Genomic DNA, 23,698 nt, shown 5'->3' with positions numbered 1-23,698 from the left:
TTTGATATAGAAAAATATCCTTAAAATGTCATTATACAGTAGTTGGGGACTGATTATGCAATTATCTCTGTTCCTACTTAATTCCTGGCTTAGATAACGTCTTCTTTGTATTCTTTCCAGGGGACTTTTTTCCAAAGACTACAGTGAGACCCATTATTCCCATGATGGCAGAGAAATTACAACAAGCCCTGAGACTGAGGTAATACCCAGAGCATCTTACTTTTATGAACTAAATTGAGAAGAATATTTGTACAGAATATTCCCAGTATTCATGTACCAGACGAGGCTCCTCAAACAAGAAGGTCTGTAAATCTATGAGGTGTCTAATACTGAACATGTTCTGCATCTGGATGCCTGGATTGTTAAAACCCTTTCTCTTTTACTCACTGAATTAGTAGGGCAGTATTCCAATCAACCAGTTTTTTCCTACTGATTGAAAACAAATATGTTGGGGAGGGTGAGCCCCACAAATAGGTTTGTTGCACGAATGAGAGTTCTCCGTCTTATAGGGTCTACTTTGCTTTTTAAACTAGATTAAACTGATCAATGCAAAATCATTTGTTTTGGATACCAATAGTGATAGGAAGTCATTTTGCTTTTCTATGGAAATCCATTCTATGTGTCTCATGCTAAAAGGAGTCAGAGCTTATGGCTCCCCCCGCCACTACAATATCACAGCCCTGACGCTTCCTGGAGTCCTTAGCCAAATCCCCCCCAGACTGATCCAAAAGTGCACCCTGTGTCTCCAAAAATTGCCTACTCCTGGCTTAACAACTTCAAAGATTGTACAAACTGCTGCACTTTTTCCTACTTAGTGTGTAATAGAAATCTCCTGATTTTAATTTCCACATTTGTGCTGCTTCCAGGAGATGCTAGGAATCAAAATTCAACACTGCTTGGAATCTCCCAGGGTACATGGGCATCCTGAGCATAGTGTTAGTGTTGCATAATTATGCCTCTGTTGTATGTTTCTGAAAGCTTTCATTGCGTGGGCTCAAGGAAACGATCCTGTAATTGATATCATAAGTAAATGTGGAACTTTTCCTACATTATGATAACATTTCAGAATGCAGGACAATCAGCAGGTCTGAAAGTTTGTTCTGCAAATCCTGTGGTGCAGCACTAGAGTTGACCTCCAGGAAGAGAAGTTTGGTGAGAAAAGGGCTTGTAACTTGAACAGAACATTTTATATTCCTTTGTTGATTGTCTGCCCTTTTCCAGAAGTTCTTAGCTTTTGCCATCAATGGTGCTCCCCCTGCAGTGATATTCTGCTCTTCCAAATAGCCAAGAGTTATTATCTATAAAACGTATTTGTTTGAAATTCAATGTCTTTTGGCATTTGTGTACTGCACATGATATTTCTCTTTGTTATAGACATTCACTTCCTTCCGTAGATTCAGAACAGTTCAAACCCAGTTCTATTTGAGAACAAGCATTTGCAGGCCATATCTATCTCACTTTCAATCAGCACTGATTTTCGTACACTTGAAGTTCAATTTCTGTGGGAGGAGGACAAGCATTTGCAGGCCATATCTCACTTACAATCGGCACCGATTTTGCTCCACCTTAAGTTCAATTTCTGTGAGAGGACACTTAACCTTTTTTGGGACTGGGTGGCTTTGTGCTTGCTCAGAGATCTCAGCTTTGGAGCCTTATCACTTGGGGAATAGGTTTTGCTCTCTGCACCTCAAGGCGAACCTTACAGATGCCTCCCCACCTCAATGTTACTGATCAGTTAAAGAGTGCAGGGCTTGGTGGGGAGAAATGGTAGCAGTGGCAGCAGCCAGGGAGGCTCTTTTGAAGGTGGAATAGCACCCACCTGTTGGGTCAGTACTAGGGCTACAAGTCCTGGGCTGAAAAAATGTAGATGACCACTAGATGTCAGCAGTGAGATGGAGTTTTCTGTATTGCTTTGGTGCCACCTAATGGTCACCCTAATCAGAATGCAGGGAGGTTGGCTACCATGTTCCCCCATAACCTGCTTCTACCTGCTGTTTCAACTAACATATACAGATTTAGGCCCACCACCTCATTTTTTTCTGTTTATCAATTCTTACTAATTTACATGAACTGATTATCTGGAACAAATCTGTCCTCATAACAGAAACATCTCGCCTGCTTAGGGAGTCAGTGAATTCCCATAGAGCAGTGTTTTTCAAACCTGGCAACTTCAAGATGCATGAATTCAACTCCCCAAATTCCCAGAATTTTCTGTAGAAATTCTGTAGATTTTCTATAGAAAAAGACACTATGTCATAATATACGTGAGGGAGTCATTGCTTTGAAGACAGTTCCAGATCTGGCCTGTGAAAATCAGTAATTGAAATAAAAACACAACAAAACTGTGTCATGTTCCTCTTCCTTTTTAGAACTTCTTTCTGTAGAAGTTCATCCCACATCCTTTTTTGACAAGTCCAAAGAGCTTTCTATTTTTATCCCTCCTTTGTGGTGATATCTGTTTTGCACAAGGCAGTTCTCTTAAAGAATTCTAGAGAACTTTTTAAGGAAATGTCAACAGCCAATTAAATGTTACAAAACTGTTGAGAGCACAGCAGGATGTGAACTGAGAACAGCTCCATGCTGCAACACAAGCTAAAGAACCTCATTTAAGTTAAAATGAGCAAACACCTGTTTTGGGTCCTAAACACTGCATGGACTATGCTGGAAAGGGAGTTGATTTTTTTTTAAAAAAACTTATATTATAAAATTCTGTGGGTGCCAATCAATTCCACTAGAGAGCAAAGACCTGCCTGTGCCAACTGGCATGAGGTGAAAAAAAGAGCAATGAACCCTGGGGGTGGCTAGCACCTTGAAGATGCTCCCCTATGTTAACATCTTACTGACCATCAACATCTTGGAAGATATTACTTGTGTATGTGTTTGGTTTTATTCTATTTTTACTGTATTTTATATTGTTTATTGTATTTTAATATTTATTGCTGTTTTATTGCGAACCGCCCAGAGTCACTTTTTGTGAGATAGGTGGTATCTACATTTGAAATATATATATATATTTCAAAATAAATATATTTTATTTATTTATTTATTTGTTTGTTTGTTTATATATAAACAAACAAACAAACAAATAAATAGCCTTGGTGAAAATATGCAGGAACCGTTACCTAGACAAACGGGGTGGGAAATTATTGAACAGGGAAAGTGAGGCCTTTGATGGCGAATGTGGAAGATTTGAAAGTGCCACACTGGTGCATCAGATAGGGACTGAAGCCGTCATTTCATTTCCCTTTAGTTTCTTTTCATGCATTGTTTCTTTTTTCTTTTTTTTCTTTTGAAATCCTAAGTAATTTACACACTTACATGCCAGCACCTCCTCAGTAGTAAATTTAAATCCATGTGTAAAATTAGAGCTCAACTATTTTTTTTTTACAGAATACTTTTTATGGGAACTTTTTTGAGATTTTTTTTTTATGGCCTCAGCCCAGAAAACATTTCCCCATCCAGGAATGATGGCGTCAGAATTCTTGAAATCTGGAGGATCCCATATTCCCTAGTTCTGCAGTAGTAGTAGTAGTACAGAATGAGAGTGTGCATCTTCCGTAGAAACAATCTGATGGTGACATTAAAAAGGAGTAGTTGCCTTGATCCAGGAATTTGCAGCACCAGGAAGAACGATAGAATGGAATGGGGTTAGATTCCGGCAGGTTGTCCAGAGAGTATGGCGAAGAAAAATGAAGCTGGCAGCTACAAGGGTGCAATCAAAGCTCTGCCTGTTCTTTGTTGCATCGTAATGGTGCCACCAACTTGAGTTTTTCGACAATACCCTGTGGATTCCCCTGGGTTCAGGTTATGCAGCCCAAAGTTCTCCCATGTAAGCTCCATTGAAAGGTTCAGTGATTTGGGAGCACGCTTGTGCAGTGACACTTGCTTTTATGGAGACTTGTGTTGATCCTGTGTTCATCTTGGAGAAATCAGTACGAGACAGGTTTTCTGTCCCCCTGACTCAAAATATTCTGGACTGGTTTCTGTCTTCCTCGTTACTTCATGTATGTTGTGGAATACATTGGAACTGTACTCCTGCTCACCAAATCACACTCCACACTTTGCCCAGTGCAGTTCTCTTGCCTCTCTACAGGATCACTGCTACTATGATGGTCGCATCCAGAATGATACTGGCTCGACTGCAAGCATCAGCGCGTGCCATGGCTTGAAGTAAGAGAGAGTCTTGTCTTTTACTTTTTTATCAAGAATGAAGATGTTGCTATTATTATTGCTCTTGAAGATGTCGCAGTTAAACAGTAGAACATGAGTTTTTCATGCAAATTAGTTGGGTTCTATCCTAGACATCTGCAGAATTAAGAAAGACTTTAGTTGGATACCAAGAAGAACTGCTGCCAGCTAGTAGAGACAGGATGGAGCTAAATCATTTATGTCTAAAGTAGCTTGCAAGCCCTTGTCCCCTTTGTATATAGGAGGTGATATTACAAGGAAAGAAGATAAGTAGAAGTTGCCAGATTGGGCACTTTGCTAGAAGGTTTATAGGAGGGAAATATATGGTTAATAGCACATACAATATTTCACCCCTGTGAAATAAAGACATGCATGAAAACTGTTTGAATCTTAAGACTTAAACTATCTCCATACAGATATTGTACAGATATTTCATCATTGTATTGAGAATATGGTGTCTCCTGTATTCTTCTGATCATAGCTGTACCTTTGAGAAGCAGGAGAAAATGATAGGAATGCTGGGGAAAGAAAATAAGTCTCAGGGAGTTTTAAAGAGGGATTGAAAAAGAGAGGAGATGTTGGCTTGGTTAGTTAAAACTGGTTATCCACCTCTGATGACTCTGTTGAAAAAGAGTCTACAATTCTTTTACAGAGGGTATTTCAAGAGCGATGGTGAGAAGTATCTTATTGAACCCTTGAAGCTCTCAGACAGTGAAGCCCATGCAGTCTTCAAATATGAAAGTCTAGAAAAAGAGGATGAAACCCCCAAAATTTGCGGGGTAACCAACACTACTTGGGAATCAGATGACCCCATCAAAAGGACCTCTCGGATAAGCACAAGTGCTGAAGTAAGTCTCATATTAGAACCTCAAGCATATACCATGGTTTGAGAACAAGGGTTCATTTACTTGTTTCTAAATTGTAGAGTAAAAGAGAAATCCTCTAGGAGCGCTTAGAAAGAATTCATAGGAGAGGAACCCTCATTCTCAAACACTATTCAGGCCATGCCGTCCGAGACAGAATATGGAAACCAGATGAACAGAAAAACATACCCCAGGTTTATCGCATTTTCTACGGCCATGCAAAGCTTACTTTGGAGATTTGGGTTCAAAACTGATTTAATTGAGTCTCTAAATCATCTCTACTTTCTGAATTGGTTTAGAAACTTTAATCAGATTATCAAACCGGATCCCTCTTTTATCCATGCAAAGAAGACTCGGGAAGGGAGAGAAACTGGTCTGAAATATTGATTCAAAGTGCTTTAAACTTGACTCAGTTTTCCAATTTGATGTGAATCATCAAACTGGATTGAAGCAATGATTTGAATCAAAACTGACAAACTGAATCTGGTCACAGATGATCCTCATAGTCGTAATGTTTTCCTCCTTTATCGGAGGCAGAAAAAGTTGAAGACAAAACGGTCCGTCCAAAATCCCAGACATGGTTCCTTCCTTCCTCTGGTGGCAGAGGTTGAAACTGGCTGAAACATATCCAGAAGTTCAAAACCCCAAGTTCTTCAGCTGAAATATGATGTACTTGGAATAATGGCTGTTGTTGCAGTGCAAATACCAAAATGCAAGTGCAGATTCCAGAAATGACTATGAAATCTGCTGCTTGCCCACTGACCTGATGCTTGGTTTCACTCTTTCTGGCACATCAAGATTGTTTATCCTCAGCAAGTTGTGGTTATATATGTTTTATTGGTCAATTATTTGATAGTTGTGTCAGACTTTGAATATTCTAGTCTTAATTCCAAGTCATGGCATCTTCATTCAAACTAAATCTTGTGCAGCAGAGTTAAGAAAGAGGTAGTCAGAGACCAAGGAGACAAACTGTATACTGGAATTGGCAATCTTGGGCCCAACAGATGAGCTATCCGACCCTGCATGTAGTAGTTCCATACCCTGAAAGTCATGAGTGCACTTGCCTAGGGAAAGAAGCAAGTAATGCACCCTCACACATTCAGATTTTAGCCCTCAGTATTCATCATGAGCACTTTGGGTAGTCTGAGACAATATTTCAGTAATTTTTAAAGGGTTACATCAAAAGAAATAATTAAGTCTTTGCCCATTTTGAGTGAGGTCAGTTGAACAAAACACCTGATTGCCTCCCCCCCAATTGTCTTTGTTTGCATACTGTGATGTCATTGCAAGCAAGATTTAATTGGTTACATAGGATGAGGATATCACCATGTTTGTTACACAATTGGTTGGGATCCTTTGAGAAAAGGAAGGAAAAGTGAGAAGGTCACAGGAGCAGCAGAAATTTTGACGGGCTCAAAAAAAGGTCAAATAAGTGATTTCTTTACTTGCTTGTTCTTATCCCTGTTAGATTCTATGGAAAGCTAGGTATCCATATACAGATTTATCTCTAAATATAGGCATCATAAAATTTTCAAAATGGGTGCAGTTGGAAACAAGTGCCACACAAAATGATATACAAAGAAAGTGATTCATGACACTAGAAACTTTTTTTTAAGATGTCAGGTTTTGTTTCTGCTTGACAATTGATTTTCTAATGTACCTATTGCTGAGAAATTTCTCTAAGTGCTAAAGTTTTAACAAGCTCTCTCCTTATAAATATCTTCTTCAAAGAGCCAGTATTTCTGAAATTTCAAGTACTTTGACCAGGGAGTAAAACAAGCAGTTTTCTGATTATCTGATGACCCAACATTCCTTTTGGCTGCAGGAGGCAACATGTCTAAACGATCTTCTGTTTACTGTTTGGTTTAGAAACAGGAATATTTGAAGGCCAAAAAGTATGTTGAACTTTACATAGCTGTAGACCACACAGTGGTAAGTATCCTAGATATCATTCTATTTTCTTTCTGCATTGAGCACAAAAATTTGTTTCTGTCTTTTTTAAGGTGGGCATTTTTGAAGACATTACCAAACACAACATTCTAACTGGATTTTATCTTAAAGTGTTCTTTATAATGTACTCTGATAATGTTATTTGACCCAACCAGTATTTACAACATAAGAGATGTGTGAAATTTAACTATTCTCTATTCTGCATATTTGTCCTTCCTGGACTCAATCTAAATTTTAATAATAGTTTCTCCAGAAATGTCAGATCAGGAAGTTGAAGTTAGTTAACATGGAGAAGAGTATATGAGATTTTGAAATAGAGAAAAGAGCTAAGGAGAACCATCACACGCCTCTTCTCCCTGGGCAATCAACATTCTCAAATCCAGAGCAAATGTAATGAGGAGAATTTTGAGTTAATCAGTGGGTGGGTGGGCAACTCTGTAGTATGTTTCACTTTCCTGTATTTTCTCATTTATTTCAAAACGGTTAAATTCAGTTTGTTGAACTTGCACTGAAATATAAATATATACTTTGGCATCCATGCCTCCCAACATACTTTTTTGTTTATACTTCTGCTTCATACAGTTTTTGCAAATACATTTCCCTAACAGAAAACATTTTAAACTTATTTTTATGAATATATTTGAAATTGATTTCCTTCATATGTGTGTGTGCATGTATGAATTTCAACCTAACTGAATTTCAGTTAAGGAATTAGTTCAAGAAGTCAAAATTACATACTGTAATTTTCATATTCCAATGAAAATTACATAAATTTCTCCCCTACCACTGGCTCTAACACATTCTAGCCTTTGGATAAAAGACAAGAGCCACATTTGACTTAGCCAATCTCATTTGCAGCAATGCAGCATTTGTGGAAAAAGAACTCCTGGGGCTTCTTAGAATACGTGCACATTTTTTCCCAGCAAAATAAAACTATGTTCATGACCTCAAAAGGAGCCCATGAATTAAGATATCTCCCAGATACCAGTCTGAGCTTCCTCTTTTAGCACTATAACAAAAGGGAACATCTTATGCAAATTCTTTTCAGGGAAATTCGTCTCAGGCTGATGTCATTTAAATTCAGTTTCTTCCTCCTCAGCAGTGTGACTACAATGACATTGTATTTCCATATAAAGTTATTTACTGCAAAACTGTAAGCTCCTTATTCTGCTGTAAAACAACTATCCGTGTGAAAATGAAAAATGAAATTTTGTTAATTCAATGATTTTTCACCAAAACTCACTGTCTGCAAATTTGCAAACAGTCCTTTACCTGCTATTCACTTAGTTTAATGGTGCTCATTCCACCCAACATTGCTCAGTCAGCACTATGATTTCAAAACAGTTTCACATTTCTTTCTCGCATTGGGATGGAGAAAGCTGGCATAAAAGATAATTTGTAAAAGCGTGGCTGCCTGTGTGATACTCTGTGAGAATGACCTTGGGAGGCAGGAAGAAGAGCCGCAGGCCAGACAGTGGTCAGACAAGAGGCTGCTGGGTCTGCAGGAGGAATGGGGAAGGGGCCAACGCCTCAGAAGGGACCCTCCCTAGTTTCTTGGGCTGTAAAGACGGAGGGGAGAGATTCGCTTTCTGACTTGCACGATTCTATTAAAACTTACAATAATGTTAGAGCTAGTACTTCTAGCTCTTAAATACTTTTTCTCTAACAAAGAGGAAAGCCATGTGTGGTTCTGAAAAGTTAATAATGTGAATATATTGATGGCAAAAAATGTAGGTAAAAAATCAGCACAAAATAATTGATATGAATGCTTGGATACAAAATGATTTTTTTAAAAAAAAATCTCAATCACGAAGTCCACTGATTTTTAGGTCTCTTCCTTTTCCTCACATGTTCTTTCTCCTTCTCCTTCAATCCCTTCACCCCAAAATTATGGTCTCCTCTTAACATTTTTGTCTTTTCTGTAGTTCAGGAAGTACAGCCGCAACATGACTGGAGTAAAGACGAGAGTATTTGAAATAGTCAACTATTTAAATGTGGTAAGAGGACATGGCAAAGGTTATTTCACTTTTTGGATTTAAAAAAACAGCCACCACCACCCAGATTTTCTCTGGCTGTGTTCACACAACAAGCTTAATCAGATGAAGAGACCCTGGAGATGCACTTCCACAAGCATGTAACTTTCGTGGCTTCAAGTGCAGTGAACCTAGGTCATTTGGTAAGCTTGTGATCCAATGTGTAAGGCAATCCCAGAAAATGGGTTAATTCAGTCACCAGGTTACTAAGCAAGTTATGTGAATATAGCCGCTGTGTTGGAAGAACGTAAGTCCAAAACTGTTGCATGAATTCAATCAGTGAATCTGTAGCCTGATGCTTTCAGGGCTGTGGTTATTGTTCTGAACTTGGAGATTAGAAAGAAATGGATCAATAATGCTAATCTAAACTAAACTGATTAGTGAACATGTTCCCTGAAAAGAAAGCAGGAGAGAGGAACCCAGACTGTGGCACTTAGGAGGAAGTTTAATCCACTCATCTTGTACCGCTTCCCTCCTATTAGCCTTGTTTACCATCTTCACAGTTGATAACCAGCTAAAATCAGGGAGGCAACAGGAGGATCAGCGGGTCAAATCTCCCTCTAGTCCTCCTCCTCTTCTGTCTCTTGAATAAAGAGAATAATCACCTGGTTCTTCTTTATCATTTTACTTCTCCTGCTTAATAAATTATTATTATTCCCAAATATATTCCATTTCACCTGCATGTAGAGGTCAATGTCAGTTGCCTTTTAGTCTTGAAATGTTTCTCAAGGTTTACTTGTGTCTGAGTTTCTGATCGAAGCTGTGTTCACCCCACAGGCTTACAAAGCTTTACGTATTCACATAGCATTAACTGGGCTAGAAATTTGGTCCGACAGAGATAAGATAGTGGTGGATTCATTTGCCAACATCACTTTGCGTCGCTTTTCAGAGTGGAGGCAGTCAGTTCTGCTGAAGCGCAAAAGGAATGATAATGCTCAATTGCTCACGTATGTCTCACTGCGGGGAAAGGGAATGGGGGTGGGCAGGAGTGGAGGAATATGGGAACGTTTAGTGCTGGCGCAGAACGTCTGGTCAGTGCTGCCTGTTTTAAACCACGTGTGCACACTTTTTCTGCGTCAAAGCCAACCATTTTTTCTTAGCAGAGAGCTAGTTTTGAGAGTGGCCAAAAACTCAGCTTGATTTTATTTCACCTGGATTTAAAATTGAAACTCAAATTATTACCCTGTCATGAATGTCCTAATTTTCATCTTCTATCATTTAAACATTCTGTTTTGGTGAGAACTTTAATGTGCTTCTGAATGTCAAAATGTTAGAAGACAGAGACTGTGTACCAGAGGCCTCGGACTGCGTGTTTCTGGTTTAAAAGTCACAAAAATATTTTTTGCCATCCTCAGAAAGATATCCTGAGATGTTAGAATAAAGCAGGCCCTGCCAGTCTCCCTTTTCCAAGCTCATCTACTCTTTAATAACACCACAGCAGAAACCTGATTATTAAAGATACCTGCATTTGGGGTTTTTACAATACATGGAATGTAAATTAACCTAATGGGCTGGATTCACACAAGATGCTAACCTCCCTTCCCAACCTAAGCAAGGTTAACACCAGCTAAGCTTAGCGTATAGTGCAAATGTATCCTGGATGTGTTTAACAGACCCGGTTAAAAGGCTTGTGTGAGCACAGCCTAAATTGAATCTTAACTTCCTGTAAGCTGGCATTAACTGAGGATGGAGCTAGGGGCTTTGCAAAAAGCCATAGGGGGTTGCATATGCCCCCGGGGTACAGATTGTGCTCCCACATTCTACAGATTGTATCCCCCCTTCTTTCTTATAGGGATATTGACTTCACTGGACCAGTTATAGGATTGGCTTACGTGGGAACCATGTGCAGTCCTAGCCATTCGGTGGGAGTTGTTCAGGTTGGTGGAAAGGATACCTGTTACCTCTTTGTGGGCAATGAAAACTTTATTCCAAGAAAGTTAGGATCTAGATTGTGCATATGGCCGAATTAATATACATTGAGAAAAGGAGAGGATTTTAAATCTGTTAAAGCTCCAGTATTTTAAGATCCTGTAAGAAAACTTCTTATTAGTTAAGAAGTTGTCGCTATACATTTCATGAAAAACATTTTCTTAGCCATGTTAGAGGGAAGCCACATGGAGGTTAAATTTTTTTACTCCTTAATAAGCAGGATCATAATAGTATAGGGTAACCCATAGCCTGTTTGCTCAAGAAGGTCTCATTTTGATTCACAAAGAAGGATCAACTCTCCCTTAAGACTGTTTAGGACTGCAGCTTTCATTCTGGAAAGCTGGAAATGGGGCTGTGTGGATACTCTGAAAATGCCAGCTCATAGCAAAAGGCACTGAGTAGTTTTCAGACTGAAGTTGCATTTTGTTTATAAGTTTATAAGCTGGAGTTTTGGTAACTAAATGAATGCCGACAAACAGATGGATACATAGCTTTTGGCTTTTCCTGTGCTGTAGCTGCGGGGCTTTTGAATTTTTGTTCTGAACACAAGTGTGTGCGCATGTTCTGGAATCATGGTGCACACATGCATTCAAAGGAGGTGGAGGCATGCTGAGAGGGTACAATCCTTTTGTTTCAGGCTTCAGACGAACAATACACTTTCCCAGCCCTTCTCCATGTCAAAAACCAATCAACAATAACAAAATTTGTTGCATATAGAAAATTAGCACTCTGCAGAAAGGTTCTCACCCCTTCCAATCCCTGTGAGGCTAGTTTTCTACTTACATCTCACTTTTTAACAGAGAAAAATAATAGGAAGACCCTATCGTATAATAGCATTCCAGTGAAATCCACCTCTACCCTACTAAAAGAACAACCAAACTTTGTTGCTTTGATGGAAGAAACAAAGATGCCATTACTTTTTGCAGTAAACCAATCACCCCTGCAAATTATTAATCTCTCTCTTTTTTTTACTCTTTATTTTTCATTAGAAAGTGCTTGAACAAAGGTTTCAGCTCAACGCTAGTAATAACTGAATTCACCTTTGGTTTCCTGGCTGAGTAACAAAGTGTTCTCTTTTGTTCAGGATCACAACACCAGCCCAATTGCTATTGGGGCTATAATGGCCCATGAGATGGGTCATAATTTTGGCATGAATCATGACAAAAGCTTCTGTACCTGCAGGTCTGACTCTTGCATTATGGCTGCAGAGCTCAGGTAAGGGTTCTGGAGGTTTTAGGAAAATGTTAATGTCTTTCAGATGAAGTTATTTTTAAATGGTTGCAATTCATTGTTAAGTATGCTGAGAGCTTACACAAATGAAATGATCAGGGAGTTACAGAAGAGTGGTGTTTGGACAAAGGAGTGCCACTATACTGTGTATAATTAAAATGTCTCTTTTTTGAAAGGTAGAATTGCTCTCAACAACTGAATAGCCATCATTCAGTGTCTTCCTCTAAAGCACAACATTTTAAAGAAATAGCACAGGAAGTGCAGTAGAAGAAACCTAATATTAATAACTGTGATGGATGAAACAGGAAGCCAAGTTAGACATTTAAGGCCTTCCTAAAGCAGGATGAGAGAAGTAATTCTGAACCATCCAACTGCAGGAGGAGAAAGATGAAGTAGCATCTGTTAGGTGGGCTTGCTTTCAGCTGAACATTGCAAATGTTTTACAGAGGTTTTCCCCCCTTGCCCTTTTTCAAGGTAGGAGACATGTCATGTCTCTCCCTATATTGCAGCCTGCTGAAATCAACAGGTAGCAACATATTTTCTTGCTGTTCCATGTCTAGTTTTGCTTTACTTCATAAGAAAAAAAAGGAAGGGAAAGGGAAAGGGAAAGGAAAAGGAAAAGAAAAGAAAAGAAAAGAAAAGAAAAGAAAAGAAAAGAAAAGAAAAGAGTCTTGTCTTCTCAGGAATTGTCCTATTACAAAACTCCCCGTGATCTTTTGTGTAAGACTTTTGCATAGCCTTAGCAAATGTGCCACCTGTTGGGAAATTTCTGATTTCTTCTGCGAAAGCCCTAGGACTTTGTTGCCTCATCTTTTATGCAAGGGCCACAAGGTCAGGAAGCTTATTCTGGAGAATGCTACGCAGCCTTTCCTGTCCTTATCAAAGGATTTCTGTGCGTCATGCTCACTTTTTACACTTCTAGGTTTTTTGCACAGAAGGCCTTGCTTAGAAAACATCTTTGCTCAGTAAACACCCCCAATGGGTCTGGTGCACCTTTGAGCTTGAAAGAAGCCTATGTTGTCCACTCAGTGGCCACCAGCAGGTGGTCTTTGGGTTCTTGCTTTCACCCACTAACCTGAGCCCCAGCAATGACTCCTAATGGTTTGCATTAGGAAGGTGCTCGGGTGGGCTTCTGTTACAGCGCTTGCTCCTCTTTAAGTAGCACTCTCAAAATTCAGTGGTAAGCTGCTGATGTTATGACCATTTCAACAAAAGAAGTCAAATAAGTATCATAAGTCTCCATTTGCCTTAAAAAATCCATTTGTTTTAAAAAGGACCACCCCCCAAAAAGAAGAAAAGAAAAAGAGGGCCAAAATTCCACTGTTCTCCCTTTAATGATATTATTGCCACACCTTCTTCGCCCTGTCAGCAACGTCACTCTACAGTATCATTTCCAGACTCCCACGTGGAGGCCGAGTGAAAATGAAAATGAAAGGCAGCCCACCCGACACAAGAAGGAGCTTCAGCCAGTATCATCCCATGGAGCTCTCAGTGCAAATTCATTTTGTTCGAAAAGAAAAGAAAGCTAGTGGAATTACAACTGAGGGAGCAGAATCTGGGAGGAAGATCAAGCGGTACAAAGAGATCTCTTAGCTGCTTGGTTAGCCTTAGAGAAAAATCACAGGATTTGTTCTTTAGCCATCCCTGTTCCATCTTATATGTTTCTGCAATGAATTCTGTCCCTTGTCCAAAGATGGATGATGTCATGGTCTGTGTATCATTTCATCTTTACAGCTATAAGACTCCCCAGCATTTCAGCTCTTGTAGTCTCCAGGATTATGAGAAGTATATCATGGATCGAACCCCACTATGCATTATCAACAGGCCCTTGAGCAAAGAAATTGTTGCAACCCCAGTCTGTGGGAACGACTTTGTGGAGGAGGGAGAAGAATGTGACTGTGGCTCTCCAAAGGTATGTTTTATGAACAGGGGTGGTTCCAAGAAATTTTTCAAAAATGGGAATGCTTGCAGAAACATCTGGCCTTTTAAGTGACATGACCACCTAACAGGTTGGTTTGTGAATGGCATCAGTTTGTGTCCTTTATGTACATGCATGTATGCAATGGTTTCCTGGGTTTGAAGAGAGGAATGGAGAACTGATATCTCACTACTGTTTTGGGAAGGCAAAGCATTTTTAGAAATGGGTGATTCACCACTCCAAGAAACATCCTTCCCCACTGAAAACCCCTACTTTGTTGACATGACCATATCATCTATCCCACTATTGTCTTGAGTGCTCCCTCCCAGAACTTGCGATCTTCAGTCTCTGCTCTAGAAAATGGATACTACTCTCTAATAGTAATTTGAGACACTAACAGTAGTTTAGCAAAATGTTCTCCTTATATTTTTAAATGGTGTCAATACACATGTAATGGTCTGTGGAAATGTCCTTGAGAGACAGGAGGAGGAGGACCAGACTAGGCAACGGTCAGATAAGAGGCAGCTTAGCCCGGAGAAGCATTGGGGCATATTAAACACCTCAGAAGCCCCCTCCCCCAGTCTTTTGGGGCATAGAGGCAAGGGCGGGGGGGAAGAGATGTTTTTTCAGGCTTGCAAGATTCTGTTACTGTAACCTTACAATAAAAGTAGTGTTAGTACTAATGGTTGGTGCTTCTTCTCCTGACAACCTCAAAGGGCTGACATCATGAGTAGAAAATCCCTCATGAATAAGCAAAGAATGTGGGCTGCAGGTTATGTGGGTTTCACAATTAGGAGGTGCAGATGTTTTTATTTGTTTTATTCTTTTTAGCACAGGAAATACAAAGATAAGTATGTGTCACATAGGCATGCCATCATCTGTTTGTAGTAAACTAATACTCGGGCTGCCTTCAGCATGCTATTAGTCCCATTCATTTGCTAGCACAAGCCCTTAAGATGAAACCCATTGCAGGAATGTCCTTTTCCTTGTGAGTTTCTCTCTTCAAAGTAGACCAACTAAAAGAGATTAAGCAGAAAAGCCTATAAACTCCTGTGATAATTCTTGGTTTTCAGGACTGTAAAAATGAGTGCTGTGAAGCTGCAACTTGTAAGCTGAAACCTGGTGCAAAGTGTGGATATGGCCAGTGTTGTGAGAATTGCCAGGTAAGTCTTGTTTATTGTTAACAGTAGGAGAGATTTTACCCTGCTCTTTACTAGCCAAATGAAAACGTAATATCTCGGTGCTTGCTGTGATCAAAAACATGTTAACCCTATTCTTATCCCTTCTTCCAGTTTATCTGACCCTTATGAACATGTCCATGTGGAGCACATTTTAGCAAAACTTCAGCACTGCATTGTCTCAATCTAAAATACATTCCTTTGGCATGTTGATTGATTTCTGTGAAGATAATATATATCCTTCTGTGACTGAGTTTGCATGGAAACCCAGTTTATATATATAATTTAGCAAAATGGTTGAGGCTGGTGCCCCATGAACACTTCAAGGAAATAAAAATATATCATGCAGAAGTTCAGCAATTAACTTTTTGCTGCTTTTTCATGACAGTCAAAATGACTTTCATTGACAGCTTCCTCCCTCTACTTCATGGTCAGGCCAGCCCTGCTATTGAGGTCATCAACCTCCAGCAGAAGTCAATGTTATAATTATGGCATATTGTGGCATAGCAAGTATATATTTTTTGTAACATGTAGAGCTTCTGTTTCAGGAATATAGCCTTTCGTGCCAATCATTTTCTCATAGCAAGTAAGATAGATGGGACTTCTAAGCACTACACACAATGTCTTAAGACCTGGAGCCAATTTGTAGCATGGCAGGGATGCCTTGCTTGGTAACCTTCATGACAGATGAAGAGGAGGCTTGAAATGTGTTGAAAATCATGGCTGTGGCTCTTTGATCTCCACTGTTAAAGAGTGATAACTGGGAGGATTTTTTGTTTCCACCCACAGCTTAGGCGAGCAGGAGCGGTATGCCGGGCTGCAAAGCACGACTGTGACTTGCCTGAATTGTGCACTGGCCAGTCTCCTCAATGTCCCATGGATCGCTTCCGCATGAATGGGCACCCATGCCAAAACAACATGGGCTACTGCTACATGGGGAAGTGCCCCACCTTGGCAAACCAATGTACTGCTCTCTGGGGGCCAGGTAAGTCAATCTTAGGATTTCAGAAGAGCGGCATTGAAAAGGATTAAGTCATTCTCACTGATCAAAGATACGTCCTCCTTTCTACCCATAGTAAATCATCATTCCATTTCTGTTCTATTAGAGATGGAATAATTGTCATTTTTCAAGGTTAAGTTCTTTCTTTGGCGCCTTTAGAGCCCGGTTGTCCAGGCTTTTGGTTTAAAGCGCCAATCATCCCTAGTGGACATGGCCACCAAAGATGATGGCAGTTGTCAACTGGAAATCTAGAAAGACTGATGTAGTGGGTTGTGGATGGACAAAGATCTGGGTCAATATATTTGTATGTGTATGTGTGTATGTATGTGTGTGTGTATATATGTATGTGTATGTGTATGTCTATGTCTATGTGTATGTATGTATGTGTGTGTGTGTGTGTGTATATATATATATATATATATATATATATATATATATATATCCCATATATAGACTGCTATTTTGCATATTACAGCAACAGCTCAAAATTGTTCTCTAACACTCTGTTTTAAATCAGCAGGCATTCAGTTTCCCCTACAGCCTCTGATTTACCAAGTGGTCTTGTGCAAGTTGCTAATAGTGCCTTCTGCTTTGTGTCCATAAAAATGGAATAAGCAACTTTATTGCAACACTGTCTGGGCTATTGAATGCCTTATGCATAATGAGGATTAGATAAATAACTGGTTACAAATACCAATTTTAAGAAGTGAATATTAACTACACATATTCCTAAGTCCTTTGAGATATCTTCAGCCATTCTTTATCCTGCTGGCTTGTTACAAACTCAGGTGTTTGTCTTGGTTCCCCCCTCCCTATTACAGGTGCAAAAGTGGCTGCAGATTCGTGTTTTACGATCAACCGGAATGGGGTTTATTACGGCCACTGCCGAAAGGCAAATGGCACATACATCCCATGTGAACGAAAGTAAGCAATTCAAATTATTTCCTGCTCTGATGCTGATGTCATGTAAGGGTAATATAAGAAAGATTTCCAGGTCACCATCTGTGGGAACGTGATTCTGTCACCTTGCTAAACCAACAGAAACATGAGCCATGGCTAATTGTCCTGCGTTTTCCATCTTGGGTTACAAGATGGAGCAAAAGTGGGATATAAATGGAGTGCCATGAGAATAGAAGTGCTGTGAGAAGATTGGGTGAGAAAGTATAACGAACCTTTCTCTCTGGACTCTCGCTACCCAGCAATACTTTGTTTAACTGCATGTGACTGAATCAGCCCCGTTTGTCTGAGATCATGAATTGCACTCAGCCATAAACCATGACTTACAAACCACAATGGCTGGTTTAACCACATGTTAAACTAAAATCAAGCAACAAGCCACATTATCTTTTAGTGATATGTGTAAATCCAGATTCTGCCTCTCGCTCTTACACACACACAGACCCTTGTGCCATTTTTCCTACTAAAACATGGGCAGTCCTTATTTTATACATCCCTATTTAAATCTGAATTCCTTTTTTCTCCTATCTTTCCTAAACTGAAAGGGAAGAACTGCCATTTTTCAGGGCAATTTCCCTCTCTAATGTTTAATGCAGCTGCCCCTGACCTTTAGATTTCAGCTGGCATCATCCTGGTCATCCACTGGTCAGAGATGATGGGAATTGTAGGCTGGGAATCTGGAAAAACCAAGGTGGGGAAATCCACTTTATCAGTTATCCAGGTGGATAAGGGACACATTCCCTGCTCTAAAGATAAGAAACCAGACCCAAACTATCCTGACTCTCAAAAGCAGGGAAATCATGTGAGCTTGTTGCAGATACAGGAACTGTGTTTCCCTATTTTTTCAAATCTTGATACACCTCTTGAGATTTTTCAATTATCTGTTAGACAACCCAGTTCATTTTGAGGCTGAGCACACTTCTGGTCATCCATCTCTACTTTTTTAAAAAAGATGTTAAGGTTAATCCAAGAACAACTGATGTTTGCCGATGAGGGAGGAAACAGACCTCTCATTGATCCATTCTTTTTAATAAGAAGGAATTGGCTGTTTCCTTTTCAGGGATCAAAAATGTGGCAAGTTATACTGCACAGGTGGGTCAAGGATGCCTTCAACTGGAAGCCTGGTGTCATTTGATACATGCAAAGGCAGCTTTCCGAGGAATAATGAAGAAGACGCTGGAATGGTTGGTCCTGGAACGAAATGTGGAGAAGGAATGGTTAGTAAAGATTAACTCTAATTTTTGTGCTGTAAGGTCTGATTCCCAGGCTGTTCAGTAAAATAATTTTGCAATGGATCTTACTGAAAGCTAGTTTAAATTTTCTATGTAGAAGAAAAAGAATCCATCTACCCTTCTTTTTATTTTTGATTTGTTTTGTTAGTTTTTCCTTCAAGCAACAACAACGACAACAAAAAATCAGGTGAATGTCCAGGGCTGTTTGTTTCTTCTAAGAACAAAATGCCTGGCATTCTCATAGCATTGTGCTTCTCCCCTGAAGCACTTTCTTGGCAGATGGTTGAGAGGTGGTCCTTTCTCTTAACTTGCAGGTATCTCCATAGAGAAGATGGAAGAGAGATGAGAAAATCAGGGCAAGAGCTGGTTGTGACCTAAAGGTCACCAGTTCAAAGAAGCCACTTAGAAGTGCTGAAGCCATCCCAAAGCTTATTTGAAAGCATCAGGAATCACTTCCTCCTGTCTTGTTATACAGTGTGGAACCTCAAAGTAGTCTATTGAGTATCCTGGTTTTGTTCTAAGGAATGACAGACTTCAGCTGTATGAGAAAGTGCTATCTTGCTCTTTTGATAACGTCAGAATTTGCCTTTCAGGTGTGCAGCAACGGGCAGTGTGTTGAGATAGAGATGGCCTACAGATCTACCAACTGTTCCAACAAATGCAAAGGACACTCTGTAAGAATTACACATTCTGGCTAAGGAATGCTACATGCGCTTTAGCGGGCTTTAAGGCTGTTCTGCTTAGAGATAGGGCTCGGGAGAGCTTCCTCTGTTAAGCACGTACGCCTGGCTGTTTCACCTTTTCCTTTGCAGTATTCTCTGCTCCTCTTTCTTCTTCTAGTCTTTTCCAATGTGCTCTTTGTTTCATTTGCTCCTCTTGCCACACCCTTTCTAGAATAATGCATATGTTGATCCCTGAAAATAAGCCACACTTTCTTTTTATACTGGCATAAATCTGAAGCAGCTGCAAATAATCCATTAGAGTTTATTTGTAAATATATTTGGGATATTTACATCTATATCTAAATAACAGTTTGTTGCACTAAAAAAGGAAATGAGGAGGATTGACCACAGCGCACTTCAACCTAAACATGAAAACAAACCATGAAATGTATTATTATTGTTATTGTTATTATATTATTATTAAAATCCATCATGAAAGTCAGTTTCCATCAATTAAAGGCAGAATCAAAACTACCTATAACAATGCTTTTGTTGCACAGAGATTGGGGTTAGGTGGAACTGTGTGTGTGTGTGTGTCTGTGTGTGTATGCCTTTTATAGGTAATTTACATAATTTCTCTTTATTGTTTCCTTTTTGGTTCTCCTTTTTTATTTCTCTATTTTTCCTTCTTGGTGTCATTCTGTATAATGCAAGTTAGATACCTCAGAAAAGATTTACTTCCAGATGATATTACAGTCTAGATTATATTTGTGACTTGCTTTTGGGCCTTTTGGCTATATATGTACCCTCACACATACACACATAAAGTGTGTGTGTGTGTGTGTGTGTGTGTGTGTGTATGAAATTACATTAAATAAACTGGGAGGGAGGGAGGAAGGAAAGAAAGAAGGAAAGAAGGAAAGAAGGATGGATGACAGGTGCATCTGCTCTAAGTTAATGTTTTCCTGATGTCTTTGACCATCACAAGAAATCTCAAAGCTTGACTTAGTCCTTCTCAGACTGCTGTCCTGCTCAAGTGCGCTGACCACAGCTCTCATACTAACCAAAGAAGAGTGCCCTGCTGTTGTTAGGCTTAGTCTTATGACTCAGCCTAGCACCAGATTGAAGAATAGTGACTTGGCTGTTCAGATAGTCTTTGGGACTGCATCCTGAACAGCACCTTTGGTAGAAACTCTTCATTTCTTTTTCTCTGTCAGAGGCTTTGGGGGGGTTTCCATCTTTTTCTCTGTCTAATTTGGTTCAGATTTTAAACATAGTTTTATGGTTCAATACTCTCTGGCTGCTTTGGACTTCATAAACATGCAGAGGAAATGTTGACTGCTTCTTTCCCCTTTATCTGCTCTGAAGCCAAATTCTTGGTCTGTGCTGTCCTAGGTATGTGACCACGAACTGCAGTGCCAGTGTGAAGAAGGATGGGCGCCACCTCACTGTGATGACCCCACAGCAAATAGATGTGAGCTAATTCAGGGGGGCACAGCGTTCTGGGCTTTCTTCTCAGAATCTACAGGATGACTAGAGGTTATTTTTGCCCCTGGGATGAGCGGAATGTCCTAATAACATTTGCCACCAAATCTGGAAAGGCTGATTCTGGGCATTTTGGAGGTCTTTCTTTTCTCAGTGGATTGTATAGCAAACGTACCCCTGTATGATTTCTTCATCAGTAAGCAGAAATGATGGAGGGAACTCTTTTTAGCTGCTACCAATTAATGGGTCAGGGGTGTCTGCAGGATGTGGTTAAAAAAAAAAAAAGGTAAGTTGGCGGCTGCAAGAGTGCAATTGAATCTATTCTAATTCTAGACAGATTAAATAATCTTGATTCAAATTAGGGTTCGAAATCTCCGTTTTTGTATTGTGATATATCAATTGGGTATTGTTAACTATTAGCAAACTCTACTTTAACTGGAGGGCTATTTTTTGTCTCATTATGCACATGAAGGAGAAAGAAGACGGGGAAAATGACTAAGTTTAAGCCTTGCTGCAATTTATTTAACCTAAGCCATTTAACCATGGGTAGCGAGATTGTGATTAACCTGAAGCTACCTAGTGGTGAAAGTCCAACTTCTTAGATCATAGTTTGGTTCTTAATTATCCTGCTACATCCATTCACATGACTATCTTGGGAGACAGATTAGAATCAACCCTTCCTCAGTCCAGAATTCTTAGCCAGCATGGAGCTGAAGTCCCAACACATCTAGAGGTCCTGGAGTTGGGTTAGGCTGTGTTAATCTTAAAAAGTGATGACTAGTGAAAGACATTCATGAAATGAGGCTTATATTCCTGGTCTTCCTAAGTTAAATCTGATGCCCAGAGTTGGTTTAGAGTTCGGTGGCACCTAAATTTAAATTAATTAATTAATTAATTAATTCTGGCCAATTCTCAACAGTGGCTGTTACGAAAATCCCATCTCCTCTATAAGAAATGCCAGGGCTTGGAGCAACAGAATTGTCTCCCATGTTTCCATTGTGACTCCATCAATATAACTTTAAATGTATTCATGGCTTTTTCTCTTTTTCCTTTAGATATCATCATCATTGTTGTAGTTGTAATAGTAGTCTTAGTAGTCATTGCCATCATCCTTGCAGTTGTCTTCCGCTACTACATTTTAAAGAGGAAACAAAGTCAAAGGTGAATTGAATATTCTTTTGAATGTTCTCCGCTAAGTTTTTTTAGGGGTGGATTACCAGGTGAGCTGAGTCCCATACAACAGCAATGGTGGGTTCTCCTGACTGAATGGAGAGGCCGAATGTAAGTTGACTTGGAAAAAACTCTGTAGGACTGAATATTCAGTTCCAGAAATCTCTCTGGCTGAAGTTACAGATTTTGACTGAAAGAACTGCATTATATATAGAAAACAAGTTCCAGGATATCTGTAGGGGACTAGTTATCTCAACAGTCAAAGAAAAAGAAGTATTTTAAGATCGTACAGAATCTGAACCATTAGTAGAAATATTGGGAGTGCCAATTCTGATATCATCATCATCATCATCATCATCATCATCATCATCTAAATTTGTTATGTCTGCCTCAACAGTGTATATCATCATGTAAATTCTTTGTAATTTAATTTAGATGTTTCACAGGACCCTTTGAACTAATGCATAATAAAGTGGAAGGGAGGGAGGGAAAGACAGGCAGACAGACAGACAGACAGGCAGGAGACATTTCACGTATTTCCATGTTTACCTTGACTTTGGTCTTGGGTGTAGTTCAGAATTCTCTCCTCATTCTAATCTTCTACTACTTCATGGCAGCACTCACAAAAGCGTAGCTGGAGCCACGAATCCTGCCTTCTCTGGCCCCGATCAGAAGAGGAAACAGCATCTTGGCCCAGTGTCCGGTCATTCCGAGGTGAGAGGACAAATGGGCACTCAGAGCTGGGTAGAACTCAAAGACAGCAGCTGTATAAAATGCCCAACCCATTTGTTTCGTGTGAAGCAATAAGAAGCGTGATTCTCCAGTGGCAGTTTAAGGAATTGGGGGCCCAATCTAGGTTTGGAGGCTCTTCTCCCTGCCCACAGCCCCCGGAACAACTCTACAGATGGATTTCTGCAAAATGCAATGTTGAAACTGGGCTAGAACTGGGAAAGGGGCCAAAATAGTGCCTGAACATAGTTTGGGAGCTGTTCAGCAACATGCAGGCAAAACGCCTGCATTTTTTATTCTTTTTTCAGAGAAAGAAAGTTGTAATTGTTGTCTTTGTAGCTGTGGTTGTAAGATAAGGTCAAACAGTCTGTTATCAGTGAAGATGTACCATAATCCTTTGTCATTTTCAAAAACAAGAATAACACAATTGCTATAGTTACTGGACCAACCTCTTGTTTGCACAATAAACTAAATAGAATGAGTTTGCATCGCAAAGTAAACCACAAAATAATTAAGGTTAACCCTAATGAAACTCTGCAGGTGTGCAAGTGCACCTGCTAGGCTTTTAACTGATCTGGCTAAGTCTTTGAAGTTCTTGGCTTTAAAATTTTTTTAGATATATTCAAACATTCTGCTATTTCCTCCTTTCAGATGAATTCATCTAGATTTCTCCTCCCTCCAACTTCATCCCAAGCAAATAAACCACCAGTCTGTGTTGTAAGTAGAAGTAAATGGAATAATTCTTGCTTATGACTCTAAAGCAGCCTTTAACAAACAAATAAATATATTTAACAAACCAAATAAAATATGCTGTAAGGTGATGTGCGGTGGTATGAATGAATGTACACATTACACTAAGTCAAGTATGTTTTCTTTTGTTTGAGGTTAGTATGCTGTAAGAATCAGATTACGCTGCTTTTATCAATCATGGGTTATGGCTTAGTGTGAAATATAAACTAAGCATTGTAGCTTATTCAATATATTATGATTAGAACAAGATATAGCTTATTGTGATATGTGAATGTAATTATTATTAATATTCTCCCACAACAAATGTGAAGAATTTTCACTGTAATTTATCAATGTTTATTTGGATACATTACCTATTGGAATCAGTGTGGCTTCCTTATGAGCAGATATAGAGAGAATTTAATTGTATTTTAGAAAAATACAT

The 23,698-nt window shown here is 39.5% G+C and overlaps 1 protein-coding gene across 1 annotated transcript in view; it reads left to right on the top strand.

Annotated features, from left to right (window-relative positions):
- LOC103062522 (zinc metalloproteinase-disintegrin-like NaMP) overlaps positions 1-23,698 on the top strand; it is a 44,271-nt gene that overhangs the window by 13,633 nt on the left and 6,940 nt on the right. The window contains exons 4-21 of the mRNA XM_088152088.1: positions 121-199; positions 4,094-4,170; positions 4,841-5,036; positions 6,921-6,983; positions 8,927-8,998; positions 9,812-9,981; positions 10,827-10,911; positions 12,048-12,178; positions 13,928-14,105; positions 15,185-15,274; positions 16,079-16,274; positions 17,111-17,213; positions 18,307-18,463; positions 19,072-19,152; positions 20,536-20,614; positions 21,681-21,786; positions 22,413-22,509; positions 23,176-23,241. Of these exons, the coding sequence (XP_088008214.1) occupies positions 121-199; positions 4,094-4,170; positions 4,841-5,036; positions 6,921-6,983; positions 8,927-8,998; positions 9,812-9,981; positions 10,827-10,911; positions 12,048-12,178; positions 13,928-14,105; positions 15,185-15,274; positions 16,079-16,274; positions 17,111-17,213; positions 18,307-18,463; positions 19,072-19,152; positions 20,536-20,614; positions 21,681-21,786; positions 22,413-22,509; positions 23,176-23,241 (2,026 nt within the window). The remainder of the gene's footprint in view (positions 1-120; positions 200-4,093; positions 4,171-4,840; positions 5,037-6,920; positions 6,984-8,926; positions 8,999-9,811; positions 9,982-10,826; positions 10,912-12,047; positions 12,179-13,927; positions 14,106-15,184; positions 15,275-16,078; positions 16,275-17,110; positions 17,214-18,306; positions 18,464-19,071; positions 19,153-20,535; positions 20,615-21,680; positions 21,787-22,412; positions 22,510-23,175; positions 23,242-23,698) is intronic.

Source organism: Python bivittatus, unplaced genomic scaffold (genome assembly GCF_059951505.1).
Source record: "Python bivittatus isolate LINGU-HERP-01145 unplaced genomic scaffold, Pbiv_v1 ctg000680_np1212, whole genome shotgun sequence".
NCBI lineage: Eukaryota > Metazoa > Chordata > Lepidosauria > Squamata > Pythonidae > Python > Python bivittatus.
This window is presented reverse-complemented; position numbering and strand designations above follow the sequence as displayed.